Source organism: Oncorhynchus tshawytscha, linkage group LG04 (genome assembly GCF_018296145.1).
Source record: "Oncorhynchus tshawytscha isolate Ot180627B linkage group LG04, Otsh_v2.0, whole genome shotgun sequence".
Lineage (NCBI taxonomy): Eukaryota > Metazoa > Chordata > Actinopteri > Salmoniformes > Salmonidae > Oncorhynchus > Oncorhynchus tshawytscha.
Genome location: NC_056432.1, coordinates 60,310,217 through 60,328,542, shown reverse-complemented (window position 1 = coordinate 60,328,542; position 18,326 = coordinate 60,310,217). Strand labels below are relative to the sequence as shown.

The 18,326-nt window shown below is 41.5% G+C and overlaps 1 protein-coding gene across 1 annotated transcript in view; it reads right to left on the bottom strand.

Annotated features, from left to right (window-relative positions):
* The window catches only part of fam189a1 (family with sequence similarity 189 member A1), a 131,285-nt gene that overhangs the window by 2,353 nt on the left and 110,606 nt on the right, over window positions 1-18,326 (bottom strand). Inside the window, 4 exon segments of the mRNA XM_042320970.1 lie at window positions 131-197; window positions 4,588-4,747; window positions 11,953-12,113; window positions 15,050-15,157. Of these exon segments, the coding sequence (XP_042176904.1) occupies window positions 131-197; window positions 4,588-4,747; window positions 11,953-12,113; window positions 15,050-15,157 (496 nt within the window).

Below are 18,326 nucleotides of genomic sequence, written 5' to 3'. Positions count from 1 at the left end.
CCAAATTATAGTACAGGCATAGATATCAAACATGGCTCAACCCTATGGGTGAGATACACCAGCCTGTTCACACACACAGTCAAAGTCGTGTGAGGGGTGGCTGTAGCGATAGTGATTAAGCCTTCCTTACCCTGAGTACTGAGACCAGCTGTGGCGTTTCTCTCACAGAGGCTGGACTGATCAATACTGGTAGTGACCTGCAGAGAGGAGCACATGGACAGACGGACAGACGGACAGACAGACAGACAGACAGACAGAGACACACACACACACACACACACACACACAATTAGTTCTTACAGTTAACAAAGGAGACACACATTTCCAAAGGGATAGTGAGTGAGGGAACCAAATAAATCTGCCATTAGTGAAACCCTTGTTAAAGATGAGGAACAGGTGGGAGAGGCAGAGAATCCTTTTGGAGAACATCTGTCAGAGGCTGCTGCTTCTTCCTGACACATCTGGCAACCATGTGCTCAGTACCACACTCTGGCCAGTAGAGAGCTCTCTAAGCACACCACTCCACATCAGGAATTCCATTGACATTTTAGAGGTGGTGAACTGTCACTGTAATGTGGTTTTCTTAAATAATTGAATGCTTATTATGTTATGTGTTAAGTGTGCTTGCTTTCTCATCCCATCATGATGAGTATTTCTAAATCATAGCAGTGAATATGGAAAAGGATAATCAGGGTCTTAGAAGCATGTAACACTGTGTAGTGTCTGTAGTACCATTTAATATAAAGTATGTTCCAATACAATACCTCTGTCTTACCGTTCATAAGCTGCAGTCACCTGTACAAACTGATCATTTCGGGTCCATACCTCTATTCTTGTCAACCTGCAAGAGGTGAGCGACTAGAATGTCTATTCAGGGGGAATCTAGATCCCTCCTATTGCAGCTGCTCCCCTATGAGGCTTACATCTAACAGTAGCCAGTCCCCTGAGGTGCTTTCCCTGCATCAACACTTCAAAGGCATGTACTTCAGGTGAGAAAACTATATTGATTTCTCTATATTCACAGAATCTTTGTTAGAAGATCATTTTCAGGAGATCTGTGCAGAGAGCTCTAAAAGAGGAAGGGAAGCCTTTTGGTATTACATTTGAGAGAAAATAATATATTTTGCTCTAAAATGTTGGTGCACCAATGTCTTAAAATATCAAAGGGACACAAAAGGCACTCTTTTTGTGGAACGACCCAGCTTTGTTATAGATTCGATTTCCTATGTCTTTGTCTCCTGTGGTTTCCCTTCACTGTCATGTAAGAGACATAAGCCCTTGTCTGTCTTAGGAGAGCCATAAAGCACCACTCAGCCCTAAACAGATGACTGCGCCAATGATTGAATGGCATTTTTGGTTCAGCTTGCATTCAATTGCACTCCCTGTTGCACACAACAAGCTTCAATCCCCCCTGTCACAAGGGGATGTATGGCTGATTTAAGATGAAATCGTCAACCCTGTTACAGTCAACCCTGTTACAGTCAACCCTGTTACAGTCAACCCTGTTACTATATTTGGCACTTATAAGCAATTACTATAGATTTAAAAATAATAATAATCTCAAGAGATGGGAAAACATGTTTTTTAGGAAGTTGAACATGTGCTCTTAATGACAATATTAAAATGAGATGAAATCAAATGTTATTTTCTTTACCAAGTTCCACTTCTCAAAAGGTACCCAATTGGTGGAACGACTCAACTGCATTCAACAGGAAACCAACTATATTTCTTGAAGAAGTGATATCTCACATTTTCTCCAGGTGGACAACAATAGTACCTCCATGATTGAGTTCAAAGGGAAAACAGGATGTTACGTTAAACTCATCAAACTGAAATCTATACTCGCTCTGATGTTCTACCAGACAAGATGTGTCTTCTGTACCTCATCTAAATTAGACTTTTTCCATCACACTTATAGTACACTCGGAAAGTATTCAGACCCCCTGACTTTTCCCACATTTTGTTAGGTTACAGCCTTATTCTAAAATCAATTAAATACATTGCTTTCCTCATCAATCTACACACAATACCCCACGACAAAGCAAAAGCAGGTTCTGAAACTTTTGCAAATATACAGTTGAAGCCAGAAGTTTACATATACCTTAGCTAAATACATTTAAACTCAGTTTTTCGCAATTCCTGACATTTATTCCTAGTAAATATTCCCTGTTTTAGGTCAGTTAAGATCACCACTTTATTTTAAGAATGTGAAATGTCAGAATAATAGTTGAGTAATTTATTTCAGCTTTGATTTCTTTCATCACATTCATAGTGGGTCAGAAGTTTACATACACTCAATTAGTATTTGGTAGCATTGTCTTTAACTTGTTTAACTTGGTTAAAACGTTTCAGGTAGCCTTCCACAAGATTCCCACAATAAGTTGGGTGAATTTTGCCCCATTCCCCCTAACAGGGCTGGTGTAACTGAGTCAGGTTTGTAGGCCTCCTTGCTTAACTTCCTGACTGATGTCTTGAGATGTTGTTTCAATATATCCACGTAATTTTCCTCATCATGATGATTTTGTGAAGTGCACTAGTCCCTCCTGCAGCAAAGCACCCCAACAACATGATGCTGCCACCACCGTGCTTCACGGTTGGGATGGTGTTGTTCGGCTTGCAAGCCTCCCACCTTTGTCCTCCAAACATAACAATGGTCATTATGGCCAAACAGTTCTATTTTTGTTTCATCAGACCAGAGGACATTTCTCCAAAAAGTACGATCTTTGTCCCCACGTGCAGTTGCAAACCTTAGTCTGGCTTTTTTATGGCGGTTTTGTACCAGTGGCTTCTTCCTTGCTGAGCGGCCTTTCAGGTTGTGTAGATATAGGACTCGTTTTACTGTGGATATAGATGCTTTTGTACTTGTTTCCTCCAACATCTTCACAAGGTCCAAGGTCACTGTTGTTCTGGGATTGATTTGCACTTTTCTCACCAAAGTGCATTCATCTCACCAAAGTGCATTCACCTCTAGGAGACAGAACATGTCTCCTTCCTGAGCAGTATGACGGCTGCGTGGTCCCATGGTGTTTATACTTGCGTACTATTGTTTGTACAGATGAACATGGTACCTTCAGGCATTTGGAAATTGCTCCTAAGGATGAACCAGACTTGTGGAGATCTACTATTTTCTTCTGAAGTCTTGGCTGATTTCTTTTGATTTTCCCATGATGTCAAGCAAAGAGGGACTGAGTTTTGAAGGTAGACCTTGAAATACATCCACAGGTACACCTCCAATTGACTCAAATTATGTCAATTAGCCTATCAGAAGCTTCTAAAGCCATGACATAATTTCTGGAATTTTCCAAGCTGTTTAAAGGCACAATCAACTTAGTGTATGTAAACTTCTGACCCACTGGAATTGTGATACAGTGAATTATAAGTGAAAAAATCTGTCTGTAAACAACAGTTGTAAAAATGACCTGTGTCTTGCACAAAGTAGATGTCCTAACCGACTTGCCAAAACTATAGTTTGTTAGCAAGAAATTTGTGGAGTGGTTGAAAACGAGTTTTAATGACTCCAACCTAAGTGTATGTAAACATCCGACTTCAACTGTATATAAAAAAAAACATATACCTTATTTACATAAGTATTCAAACCTTTTGCTATGAGATTAGAAATTGAGCTCAGGTGCATCCTGTCTCCATTAATCATCCTTGAGATGTTTCAACAACTTGATTGGAGTCCACTTGTGATAAATTCAATTGATTGGACATGATTTGGAAAGGCACACACCGGTCTATATAAGGTCCAACAGTGGACAGTGCATGTCAGAGAAGAAAAAAGCCATGAGGTCAAAGGAGATATCTGTAGAGCTCCGAGACAGGATTGTGTCGAGGCATCAATCTGGGGAAGGGTACCCAAGAAGACTCAAGGCTGTAATCGCTGCCAAAGGTTCTTCAACAAAGTACTGAGTAAAGGGTCTGGATACTTATGTAAATGAATGTGATATTTCAGTTTATTTTTATTTTTATACATTTGCAACAAAAAAAATTCTAAAAACCTGTTTTTGCTTTGTTATTATATGGTATTGTGTGTAGATTGATGAGGGGGGGGGAACTATTTCATCCAATTTAGAATAAGGCTGAAATGTAACAAAATATGGAAAAAGTCAAAGAGTCTGAATACTTTCTGAATGCACTGTATGTGTGTGCTGCTGCCTTAGGGGAGGCCTTATGAAGTCAGCAGTGAATTGTTACACGTGTTACACGTCTTTATTATTTGTCCTTTATTAGAGCCTGTGGAAGCAATTTACACAGAGAGAGAGAGAGAGGAGCATAAAATCCTCTCACCTCACTAATCCTCAACCCAAATAGAAACATCAACTGAGTCTAACTGGCTAGCTTCTCTCTGTGTACTTCTCCTTCTCTCTTTGTGATCTCATACAACAACTTCTTCTGAAGCCAAAATGCCTTTCCTAGCACTCTCCTTTGTAGTTGTGTTCTTACAATGTGCATGTAAACAGGGACGTATTCAACAGTGAGAGGGGTTCTAAACTACTCTGACTGTGAATAGACAATGTGTAATGTTAGAAAGAGGCTGGCTAGTACACTGGTCTTTTATGGGGGAAGGATGGTAGAGATACTCACCTGACTGGCAGGGGTCTGCCCCATCCCCATCCCCATCCCCAACCCCACCACAGACTCATATGACGGGGGCAACTCAGAGGGGTAGAGTGTTCCAGGGCTGTTGATGGGCACTCCATAGATGGTACTGAACGGGGAGTGTGGAAAGTCCAGATGTAGACTTCTGAATGTGAGAAACATTAGGGAGGAAAGGTGTGAGGAGAGAAATAATAATAATATCCTCTTCTTTCTCAATCCAGCAACACTTCAATTTTGAGTAAACAAACACATTCAATTGGTTGAGAGGCACATTGTTTTTCATGTGGTGTTAATTAAAAATATCTCACCCATGCAAGAGCCGAGCCATCTTTTTTAATTAAAACCCATTCTCCTGTGAAGTGGCAGAGTATAAAATACAACTTGAGTGTCTGAATTAATCATCCAGCGCATGATGATGTCATGACATGTTTCTGCCCTCAGCTAGGGGACTCTACAAAGGCTTCCTCTGCATGTTTCTATTTACAGCCTAACTGACAAGGACACATGACATCTAGCCAAGCAGTTGGATCAGCATGCCTTCAAAGATGTGGAAATGGAACTCACTCTCCTATACCAAGTGGAAGGAGATCAATGGCACATTTACACAAGGCCATGGATGTTACTTTACCAGTGCTGCTTAACAAAGCACTACAACATTCTGAGTCTGTACTGAGCATTGTGAGTGGCTTGGCTCAAGGGCTCCACAGAATTTGTGTTAAACGCTCAACAAAGCTTACTTAGTGTCCAATAATCTTTCTCTGCCCTTAACCATGTTCTGAACACCTCAACAACAAAGGTCATGTGGTTTGGTAAGAAGAATGCCCCTCTCCCCACAGGGGTGATTACTACCTCTGATGGTTTAGAGCTTGAGGTAGTCACCTCATACAAGTACTTGGGAGTATGGCTAGACGGTACACTGTCCTTCTCTCAGCACATATCAAAGCTGCAGGTTAAAATTAAATCTAGACTTGGTTTCCTCTATTGTAATCGCTCCTCTTTCACCCCAGTTGCCAAACTAACCCTGATTCAGATGACCATCCTACCCATGCTAGATTATGGAGATGTCATTTATAGATCGGCAAGTCGGGGTGCTCTCGAGCGGCTAGGTGTTCTTTACTATTCGGCCATTAGATTTGCAACAAATACTCAAATGGGACAGTTTTATTCAAAGACTCAATTATGGACACTGTGGCTGCTTTGTGTGATGTATTGTTGTCTCTACCATCTTTTCCTTTGTGCTGTTGTCTGTGCCCAATAATGTTTGTACTATGTTTTCTGCTGCTACCATGTTGTGTTGCTACCATGCTGTGTTGTCATGTGTTGCTGCCTTGCTATGTTGTTGTCTTAGGTCTCTCTTTATGTAGTGTTGTGTTGTCTCTCTTGTCGTGATGTGTGTTTTGTCCTATATTTATATTGTATTTATTTTACATTTTTAATCCCAGCCCCCGTCCCTGCAGTAGGCCTTTTCCCTTTTGGTAGGCCGTCATTGTAAGTAAGAATTAGTTCTTAACTGACTTGCCTAGTTGAATAAAGTTTAAATAAATAAAATATTTAAATAAATGTCTACGATCAAACTTGCTCTAGCCACTTACAATATATATATTTAATCAAACATGTGTTTAGTTTAAACTCTGCCATCAATCACTAAAATAAAATATGATTCTGGACGAGGATAAAAACCAAATAATCAAACAAGGAGTTGTATCAAACTGTAGCCTCATTGTGAACCAAGCTTCCCTAAAACGGGAAGCCTGGGGAAGTTCCATGGAAAAAAGTAGCTAAAGAGGGGAGGGAACCAAGTGTAAATCACGGTGCAAAACACGCCTACACGGGAACCCGGGCGAGATTAATCAAACCCCCTCAGTGCGTAAAGACAAAAGAATCTATAAAACTAGCACTGGGTGGTGACAAAACATTTTAGAACGTTTGCATCACCCTGGTTTTTACAGCATTTCTCTGTTGTTTTCGGGACGAGATAAAGCTGCAGCAAAAGAGAAAAAATGGTCAACAATGCTGGCCGTTTCAATATTTCTTATTTTGAAGTTTCTGGAGTGATATTTGGGTGTGCCGGCTTGCATGAGCCCCGGGAAAAGAAGTAGCTAGTCACAATGAGGTTCACTTTGACAAAAAACAGTTAACCTTGTAAGCTACCTAGGTATAACTAGCTACAGTTACCTACTAGCTAGTTCAATTTCTCTCAGGATTATAAAGGCAACAAAATGTTAATAAAAAAAGCATATTATTGACCTAAAGGGTTAGCTGTATCTAACTTATTCAGGGTCAGTGATACATAAAGCAACCATAGTACTGTCTATCCCCCTCCATCTCAACTGTGGACCTCGAAGCCAATTCCACTGCTTTCATTGTTCCCTTTATTCAGGGACTAATTTAGACCTGGGACACCAGGTGGATGCAATTAGTTGTCAGGTAGAAGAGAAAACCAGCAGACTCCAAACCTCGTAGGTACCCCTGGTCTGTCTACTATGGGAACAACGGCTACCTTTTTGCAAGCAACATTGCTAAAATGAATCAAATAAAATGAATGATTTTTATAATTTTGTCAGCACTCAGCCTGGTCTGAGCATTTTGTATTATCTTGTACGTAAATCCGTGACGCTTCATTTAGTGTGATATGTTACGTTTAGCATGGTATTAATTTGTGGATTTCCATCACCCATTTCGTATGATATTTTATGAATTGCAATTCATATTATATGTTACAAATTTGCAAAATGTACAATATGTTACAAATTTGCACAATGTATGATATGTCATGAATTCTAGTTAGGTGGCTAATGTTAGCTAGGCTATAGGTTAAGGTTAGGGGTTAGCGTTAATTTCAGTGCTTAATTTGAGCCGGAACAGGATCTGGCACCTCTCCGTTCCTTTTTCCGGAACCTATTTGGACAGATCCGGTACCTCTTGTGGCATGAAAAATAAGTGTAACTTTTAGCAATGTAAAAATTCTAATAAAAGCGATCAAAGTTCATTTGAGTTGCCCCTTCGCTAATTGTCCTGCTTTAATTGTTTTTCCACCATTCATTTTTCCCATAGGAGATTTTAGAAACAGTTCAAATAAGGGCTGTGTTTCATGTAGGCTTACCCAGGCATGATGTTTTGATAACTGTGTAAATCTCTCTAGGACAAGGTGACTTTTTTATTTATTATATTTTTTACCCCTTTTTCTCCACAATTTCATGTTATCCAATTGGTAGTTACAGTCTTGTCCCAACGCTGCAACTCCCGTACGGACTCGGGAGAGGCGAAAGTCGAGAGCCATGCGTCCTCCGAAACACGACCCTGCCAAGTCGCACTGCATCTTGACACACTGCCCACTTAACCCGGAAGCCAGTTGCACCAATGTGTCAGAGGAAACACTGTGCAACTGGTGACTGAAGTCAGCGTGCATGTGCCCAGCCCGCCACAGGAGTCGCTAGAGCGCAATGGGAAAAGGACATCCCGGACGGCCAAACCCTCTCCTAACCTGGACGATGCTGGGCCAATTGTGTGCCGCCTCATGGGTCTCAAAGTCGCGGCCAGTTGCGACACATCCTGGGATCAAACCAGGGTCTGTAGTGATGCCTCTAGCACTGCCTTAGACTGCTGCGCCACTCGGGAGGCCCCTGAAAAGTTGACTTTCATCAATATATTCGCCTGCATTTACTCCCCAAAAATGAAATGCTAATTAGCTGCTAATGTGGCTATCATAAAGAACTACAAATACCATGATCTGGATGAGACAGCTGAATAAAGGCAAAGGTAAGAATATCTGGATTAACTATCTAATGTCAGCTAAATTTAGTCATGAATAAATTGGCTAAATGTTTTTAAATTAATAATTTTGTGAACTGTCTAAAGTAAGTTTTAAATTAACACAATACCTATTAGCAAAGGTGTCAGCTAGAGAAGACGTGCACGAGCTTGCAGGGATTTGTAGTCTTCTATGATGTCTACTTTGATGCTAATTAGCATGTTCAAATCTGAGAGTAAACAGAGCTGAATATATTGATAAAGGCCAACTTGTCTGAGAGAGATTTACATGTTTATCAAAAAATGTCACGCTAGGATAAGCCTACACGACACACTTATTTTAATTGTTTCTAAAATCAATGGTGGAAAAACTATTTCCCTGTTTGACCACTAGGTTTTATGGGTATTATGACACCTTCACTGTGGGGCTCTATTTGAGTGTACCGGATGTACGTTTACTATGTTACGTCTAGTCTATGAGACCAGCCTGCAGCACTGGTATATGGATTGCCTCATACAGTTGAAGTTTATATACACTTAGGTTGGAGTCATTAAAACTCGTTTTTCAACCACTCCACAAATTTCTTGTTAACAAACTATTGTTTTGGCAAGTCGGTTAGGACATCTACTTTGTGCATGACACAAGTCATTTTTCCAACAATTGTTTACAGAAAGATTATTTCACTTATAATTCACTGTATCACAATTCCAGTGGGTCAGAAGTTTACATACACTAAGTTGACTATGCCTTTAAACAGCTTGGAAAATTCCAGAAAATGATGTCATGGCTTTAGAGGCTTCTGATAGGCTAAATGACCTCATTTGAGTCAATTGGAGGTGTACCTGTGGATGTATTTCAAGGCCAACCTTCAAACGCAGTGCCTCTTTGCTTGACATCATGGGGAAATCAAAGGAAATCAGCCAAGACTTCAGATAAAAAACGGTAGACAGCCACAAGTCTGGCTCATCCTTGGGATCAATCTCCAAATGCCTGAAGGTACCATGTTCATCTGTACAAACAATAGTACCCAAGTATAAACACCATGGGACCACGCGGCTGTCATAACGCTCAGGAAGGAGACATGTTCTGTCTCCTAGAGATGAACGTACTTTGGTGAGAAAAGTGCAAATCAATCCCAGAACAACAATGGACCTTGTGAAGATGCTGGAGGAAACAGGTATAAAAGTATCTATATCCACAGTAAAACGAGTCCTATATCTACACAACCTGAAAGGCCGCTCAGCAAGGGAGAAGCCACTGCTTCAAAACCGCCATAAAAAAGACAGACTACGGTTTGCAACTGCACATGGGGAAAAAGATCATACTTTTTGGAGAAATGTCCTCTGGTCTGATGAAAAAAAAATAGAACTGTTTGGCCATAATGACCATCGTTATGTTTGGAGGAAAAAGGAGGCTTGCAAGTCGAACAACACCATCCCAACCGTGAAGCACGGGGGTGGCAGCATCATGTTGTGGGGGTGCTTTGCTGCAGGAGGGACTGGTGCACTTCACAAAATAGATGGCATCATGAGGGAAGTAAATATATTGAAACAGCATCTCAAGACATCAGTCAGGAAGTTAAAGCTTGGTCAAAAATGGGTGTTCCAAATGGACAATGACCCCAAGCATACTTCCAAAGTTGTGGAAAAATGGCTTAAGGACAACTAACAAGACTGGAGATCTTACAACTAGACAAAAAGGAAATGTTCATTTGAGAATACAACATAGAGACATTAAAGACACAGAACCCCTTCTCTTCTTTATTGCAGGATTGTGATTAATCAACATCGACACTAGTTAATTTTGAATAATATTTTCACAGTTAAAACAAGTTAAACACTTCATCACTGCAAAATGTACAAGTAAGCTAACTCTTATGTAAAGATTAGACATCTTAGTCTAAACAATAGAAAAGTGAGTGGTAGTAACAAGTAGGCTATTATAAGTATAACAATTTCAGGTGAACAAAAAACTCGATACCAGCAGTTACTAACCTTGCTCCATTGATCCCTGATCTACTGGGTGAGCAGACTTCTGTTCCAGCCCAGCAATAGTACACTTGATTTTCAACTCATTAGGTTTGATAAGTTGAATCAGGTGTGTTATTTCTGGGCTGAAACAGAACCCTGCACACCTATCAGACCTCCAGCCTTCTCCAATTGTAATAGGTTTATACATTGTGTGTGATGTTCAACTGTTTTTGTATACAACATGTGCTAACATATGTAGGCCTACACATATAACCCAGGGCATATATGTAGGCCTACCTATGTTAGCAAAAGTTATATACAAAAATACGCTGGTATACACAGTTACTGTGTGAGAAGGTGTTAAAGTTAGCCATTGTTATGGCTAAAAAGTACCAGTGGCCTGGCTTTGGCCCCAAGTGAGAGCAGGTCTGATGGAGCCACGGCCCAGACACGGGTGCCGGCCCACGTAGATGGAAACAAAAAGTCTGAGCCTTTTAGGTAAAACACTGGGGTAAATCCTGTACGGAAACACACCATTAGTCTCTTGGGACATTCATTAGGACCTCTCTCTTCATCTGCAAACACAGGCTTTCACAACTTTCCATAACTGAGGACAGAAAACATCACAACAAAACAGAATTCCTTATACTGAAATTTGTCAGCACTGAACATTATGTTGTTATTATCTCTCTGTCCTCCGTTCTTTCTTTCTTGGGACTGGAGAATATTTTTATAATGTCCTCCCACAAAGTTACCTCCCCTGTCCAGTAGCCTACACTCTCCCTTTACTGACAGCTAGAGCTGCAATCTCTTCCTAGGCTGTGATCAACAAATGCATTTGGAGACTGTTTTTAAATGACAATGATTACATCAAGATACTGTAGTTAGCAAATAGAAAGTTATCTAGATAATGACATTTAATTCACTTAGCTAAACAGTGTGTAAAGTTAGCTTGTTAGCTAGCAGCTCAGTTGAGTTAGCCTACAAAGTGGCCTACTAGAAGTGTAATACATAGTTTAACATTTCAAAATATATTTATTTAAATATATAAATATTTAAAAATAATATATAAATATACTTACTTGAATAGGTTCTCCCACTGCCTCTGTTTTTGAGCCCTTATTTTTTTTATAATAATGGGCAATCTTCAAGATTTTTCGGTGGTAGCAAAGCGCAGCCAGCAGCAATATGGGACGAATGGTGACAAGGTAAAATGTGTGTTTGTCGACAGAGCAGTTTAGAACGTGTTGTGACATTTCACTTAACCAGCATAATCCACTTTCAATTTTAACAAATATAAATCGCAGACTGTCAGCCTCACTTGATCACTTGAAACTACCAAACGCAACAACTCTCTACAAAAGGTGTCCTACCTGGACGGAAAACAGTTGCACACATAACACCCCCCTACAGGTGTGCATGTTGCTATGTTGGTCAGCCAGGTTGTTAGGAGATTGTTAGGAGGTCAGAGTGTTGTGCTGCAGCCAGTACATCTGTACATCTATCACTGAAGTGCAGGTGTTGTGTTGCTTTGCTGTAGTACCTCAGTTTGCCCATCACCGGGGTCAAGGTGTTGTGTTGTGGTATGTTGTGTTTGTTCTGTTGTGTTGTGATGTTGTGTTGCGATACCTCTGTCCGTCCATCACCGGGGTGCAGGTGTACTCTGGGGGGTAGTAGGGTGGTGGAGGGATGGGTGGGATGAACTCGTCAAAGTCAAGGGTCTGGTGCAGGATGGTGCCGTGGGAGGTCATGCAGTCAGCGCTCAGGGCTCGTGCTCTGTGTGGCATGAACTGAAACAGACAGACAGATGGAGAGAGACACAAACCCAACTTTTATTTCAGAGACAGGAAACAGCCGTCTATTTGTCTCATTCTGAAAGCTTTATACTGGGACCATTGAACGTGTAAATTTCAATAACATTCTGTGAAAAAAAAGGCATCTAGAAAAAGGTTATCTATCTGACACAATGATGTTTATTTTTTTTGATACTCGGACAAAGGAACTATGCAGTAGCATGCGTCGTTATCGGTGGCAAAGTCGTTAATGGCCGGGCTAATAAAGCCAGACACAATGGAGCAGTGGAGGAAAAAACGCTGGCTGGATCAATACATGTCATGTGAAGGAAGCCTGCCCTGCCCTGGCCAGCACGTTGTGCATTGAGTCAGTCAGGCTTTAGGAGGCAGCCAGCTTTGTTCCTGGGAGCTGAAAACTTTCCTTGTGAAATGGGAATGAAGCCAGATTGAGAGGGGCTCTGTGAGTGTACTGGGAATAGGAGGAGACAGGTCCTTTGTCATTCACCCTCCTGTGACCTTACGGCTGTACAGGCCAGTTTAATCTCTCCTGGTCTGTGTTTTTAAAACGGTGGCATGTCTCACATTCCTCCTGCTCCCAACCAGACGGCGACGTGCCATTGAGAAGTTCCCATTCAGGACGCACTGGAGTTCAGCTTGTCTACTTTGAAGTTCAAATCTGACTTTGAGAAATGTGCCCATCTGTTGCTTTGTGTCTGCCATCAATCATGTGTCATACAAGAAGAGCAAAGAAAGTTTACATAGATATATTCATTATCAGTCAAGGACAAAGACATGAAAAGCCAGTCTCCAGATCTCAACGCCATAGAAAATCTTTGGAGGGAGTTGAAAGTCTGTGTTGCCCAGCAACAGCCCCAAAACATCACTGCTCTAGAGGAGATCTGCATGGAGGAATGGGCCAAAATACCAGCAACAGTGTGTGAAAACCTTGTGAAGACTTACAGAAAATGTTTGACCTCTGTCATTGCCAACAAAGGGTATATAACATAGTATTGAGATAAACTTTTGTTATTGACCAAATACTTATTTTCCACCATCATTTGCAAATAAATTCATTAAAAATCCTACAATGTGATTTTCTGGATTTTTTTTTTCATTTTGTCTGTCATAGTTGAAGTGTACCTATGATGAAAATTACAGGCCTCTCTCATCTTTTTAAGTGGGAGAACTTGCACAATTGGTGGCTGACTAAATACTTTTTTGCCCCACTGTAATTTAGCTCTATCAATCTCCCACCCAGGGCTTATCTGCCATATACCCATCCAGGAGGCCACACAATTTACAGCTCAGCTCATAAACTATACAAAGCCTTCTCGTATACAATGTTAAAACTTTATGATCCCGCAAGTTTATTTCTCCCCTGTAAAAAATTGCCCAGAGATATTAAAGGGGTGCAGGCAAACTTTGCTGGTATTGCTAGTATCGCTATGTTTTAATGGTGTCTATGAGGGCACTACGGCCCACCAATCATCTGGGAAAGTCATTCTAAATGGGCTGAGAGCATTGCTCTGAAGGGCAAAGGGAGCACCCCGCCATATTGATTTCCCTGATGACAACAAAGCATTTAGGTTTAGGGCACAGTCATTGTTTCCCTTGTAATGCGAAGGGTCGTTTTAAGGACAGCATGCCTTTTAAGGTGAACATATTACCAACTACAGCGAGGGAGAAGAATCATTATTCCCCTTTAATTGGTTTCTTCAAATCCTCTGTGGTTTTTAGCGTGATGTGGAGATTCTGGATTGCTCTGGGATGGGTGCTCTTCGTGATGTGTGTAGACATTATCTAAGCATTATCAAAGCCTCCTTCACTCATGCTGCCAAACATACCCTCGTAAAACTGACTATCCAACCGATCCTTGACTTTGGCGATGTCATTTACAAAATAACCTCCAACTGTCTATCACAGTGCCATCCGTTTTGTCACCAAAGCCCCATATACTACCCACCACTGTGACCTGTACGCTCTCGTTGGCTGGCCCTCGCTACATATTTGTCACCAAACCCACTGGCTCCAGGTCATCTATAAGTCTTTGCTTGGTAAAGCCCCACCTTATCTCAGCTCACTGGTCACCGTAGCAGCACCCACCTGTAGCACGCGCTCCAGTAGGTATATTTCACGGGTTATCCCCAAAGCCAACACCTCTTGTGGCCTCATTTCCTTCCAGTTCTCTGCTGCCAATGACTGGAACGAACTGCAACAATCACTGACGCTGGAGACTCATATTTCCCTCACTAACTTTAAGCACCAGCTGTCTGAGCAGCTCACAGATCACTGCACATGTACATAGCCCATCTGTACATAGCCCATCCAACTAACTCATCCCCATACTGTTATTTATTTAATTTATTTTGCTCCTTTGCACCCCAGTATCTCTACTTGTACACTCATCTTCTGCACATCTATCACTCCAGTGTTTAATTGCTATATTGTAATTATTTCGCCACTATGGCCTATTTATTGCCTTACCTCCCTTATCTTACCTCATTTGCACACACTGTATATAGACGTTTTCTATTGTGTTATTGACTGTATGTTTGTTTATTCCATGTGTAACTCGGTGTTGTTGTTTGTGTCATACTGCTTTGCTTTATCTTGGCCAGGTCGCAGTTGTAAATGACAACTTGTTCTCAACTAGCCTACCTGGTTAAATAAAGGTGAAATATATATATGTATATTTAAATCTGGTCAGACTAAAGACAATTTATTCAAAATCTATACGGTATTACAATACTACTGATTCTACTACCGCCATCTGAGGAGGAGCATTATGAAGCCAGCATTAGAAGGCCAAGTGTGTTTACCTTTCATGATGGTTCAGAGCTGCTCTCCATAAGGCTATAGATCAGTCTCATTGAGTCCAGGTCAGACAGAGTCAGAGACCAAGTGTCCATTGTGTTCTCTGTCACACTACTTACGATCTGTAGCACATCAGTGGAGACCATCTGCATGCAGCACATGGCAGTGGCCAGGGCACAGACGATGGTGGAGATGACATTCAGGGCGCACACACTAAACAGGAGCTCCTACAGGACCCAGGCAGAGGGAGAGAGGGAAGGGGGAGGGAGAGAGGGAAGGGGGAGGGAGAGAGGGGAGGGAGAGAGGGAAGGGGGAGGGGAAGGGGGCGGGAGAGAGGGAAGGGGGCGGGAGAGGGAGTCACATTTGAGGCACAGTGAGGAAAGGTAAGCAAATATTACAGCATGAGAACACAAGAGAGGAGATAAATATATAGAGGGAATAAATGAATGAGAGAGGGACTGAAGGTGACACAGACAATGGTGATGTCATTACCAAGGCGACACAGCACAGCAGGGACTAGCTAGCAGGGGAGAACTGCAGAGGAAGGATACATTACATCATAACAGCAGAAAATCGCCCCTTAAATCTGAGAATGATCCAACCAGGAACAAAGTCACCCTCATAGCTCAGCACTGCATTTCCTGCAGCGCCATCCTCTCCCACTCAGTAAACCATGTGGGAATGAAGCAATATGAATCCCTGCCGGCCCTGACACTTCATGTCATAAAAGCCTGTTTACAGACAACTAGCTAAATGTAGCCCAAACTGGCTGCTTTGAAACCCCAGTCAGCAGCATTGCTTACAACCACAGGAACAGTCTAGAAGAAATGAAACACCCACACTGGTCATTAAAAACATTGTGTGAGTCTGACATTTACCCAAGCTCTCTTTTTATTTTGACATGTGTTCACCATTGGGAGGCAACCGATGTTGAAAATGGTTGAAGTTATAGCAATGGATTCCCATTGATATGACAGGTGACATCTCTGATAACCTTGGTGTTCTTGCGACCAGAGAGCTCAAGACTCACACAGCCTGGCAGGTGAGGTCCCGAGTGGCAGGTGAGGTCCCGAGTCTGTGAAACAGATCCTTTCACAGTCAGTCCCTTTGAGGAACACATTGTGTGATGAGCAGGCAGCTTAAAGCTAACGCCTGCCTCTCTGGAGAGGAATGAGGAGGGGCCTTACAGAAATACTGTCAATTAAAACATCTCATCAGCACCATGGACCATGGTAACCAACTAAGACCATGAACAGTGCCTTCTACTGTTGAGGTGTGATATAATAGGACATCTCATCACCACCATGGACCATGGTAACCAACCAAGACCATGAACAGTGCCTTCTACTGTTGAGGTGTGATATAATAGGACTACAAGCTTAAAGCCCAGTGTTTTCCTGTTCAGGTTGCATGGTCAAGAAAAACTCCTGTCCCGAAAGCAATCTTCTATAAGGTTGGTATGTGGAGTACTTCCACGCAGCTTAACAATAGTAGCGCCATTGTAAATGAGCACGGAACAAGAGGGAACCATCTCTCTTCCTAGTCTCTAGGTAAGGTGATAATAGCCCCCTGAAGAGGTGTCTGTGTTCCAAGGTTATGCACTGACATAAGATGATTTATTGAATTCCCAGCAAGAATAAATATGCATACTAGTGAAATTGAACCCCATGCAACCTGAAAATAGGCTCTTGATTTCATTCCATGTTGCTTTTCTTTGTTACTTGGCTAGACTTCAAGGTGAAATTCTAAGCCGGTAAATGTCCTCACCCATACATTGCTTTTTCTAATAGCGATCTTCAGGCATTCTGATCATGTGGATACTGAATAGGGAGAAATGCACAGCCTGAGCTAACCACAGTGAGGACCACAAATTGCCATGGTATTTTACTCTCATTCTAAATACTATGTTTACATTTTCAAACAGACAATAGAGAGCTATTATGGATGAAGAATGTTTGTTTGGAACACAGTATTATTTCCTAGTGATATTCACTGTACATACTAGTACCACAGTATGGCATAGTGTCATTGTAGCTTTGGAGAGAGATTTGACAAGCAGAATAGACAGACCTTTAAGTCAAACAAGAGGCAGATCTGTCACTTCTGGCCTTCAACTATGTCCTATCACTTCCCTGTCTGGCCTAATATGATCAAACCCTAACACGCATACAGGATCATGTTATTAGTTCTGACTCAGCCACTTTATTTGACACTTGGGAACAAAGTGCTAGCTTGGCAGAGATGCTCCTGTGTACTTAAAGAGGTGAATAATACATGGACATTGGTACTTCAGTATAAACATGCATAGTAACTCTTTTCAAAGAGGAGACATTTTGTTTATTTTCCTTTGCATTATATCTTGTTTGAGGTGTTGACACAGCTGATTTCTCCTCATCTTTTTGGGATACGTTCCTGTTCCATGCCTTGCTAGTCACACAAACCCAATCCAGATACTGGGAGTCACAGGAGAACCATGTCCTCATTCAGCGTAGCCTATTTCATTATTCAGTTCTCTTTGCAGTGTTGCATCACCTTGTGCATCCAATCTACCAAACAAACTGGCATCCATGGTGAGTTCAATGGCTCACTCCGGGGAAAGGAATAGAGAGAAGAGGATGCCAAATGAATCATTCTTGAGCTTCACTTACCATTTCAAAGAGAGAGAGAAAAATACACTGAGATCTAGGCATTGAATATGTACTGTACATGTCATTATCCAGTCTCATCAAAAGCAGAATGTGAAATAAAAAAGTATAGATTGGAATTCAAGTTTTGAAAACCCCAATGTTGTGTTTTGTGGAGTTTCTGGTAGAATGTTATTGCTGTTTTGTTGCTGTGCGAAATCACGCTGTTGCTTTGTGAAGAAAGATAAGTGTGCATAGCTTACACATTTACATTAAATCGTACATTCATAAAGCAAAGAATAAAAAATACCCTTCATGAGTCATGGGCTATATTGAATGTATTGACTTGTAAGCAGTAGCGTGCCGTGGGCCTGGGGCCTGGGCCTTCAGTGAAGTCCTACACAGTCCCATCTGAATTAATCCACCTCTTATTACCATCATTATGGTGCCATGGCTCTAGACACTATACATTTAGACAGAAACGCAGTATAACCAGGCGTTGCGTCACCTTTAAATATATATATTTTTTAAATGATATTCTGATGATGTTTAGTCCAGCAGAGAAGGCCTTGCTGGCCCTGACGGCCCACCACTGCTTGTAAGTGTTTCTAAGTGCTACATACGTACATTTCCTGTATTATTATACTTTTTTTGTGTTTTGTATTTTATCCCCCTTTTCTCTCCAATTTTGTGACAATCATCGTTGCAACTCCCCGACTGGCCCGGGAGAGGCAAAGGTCGAGTCATGGGTCCTCTGAAACATGACCCACCA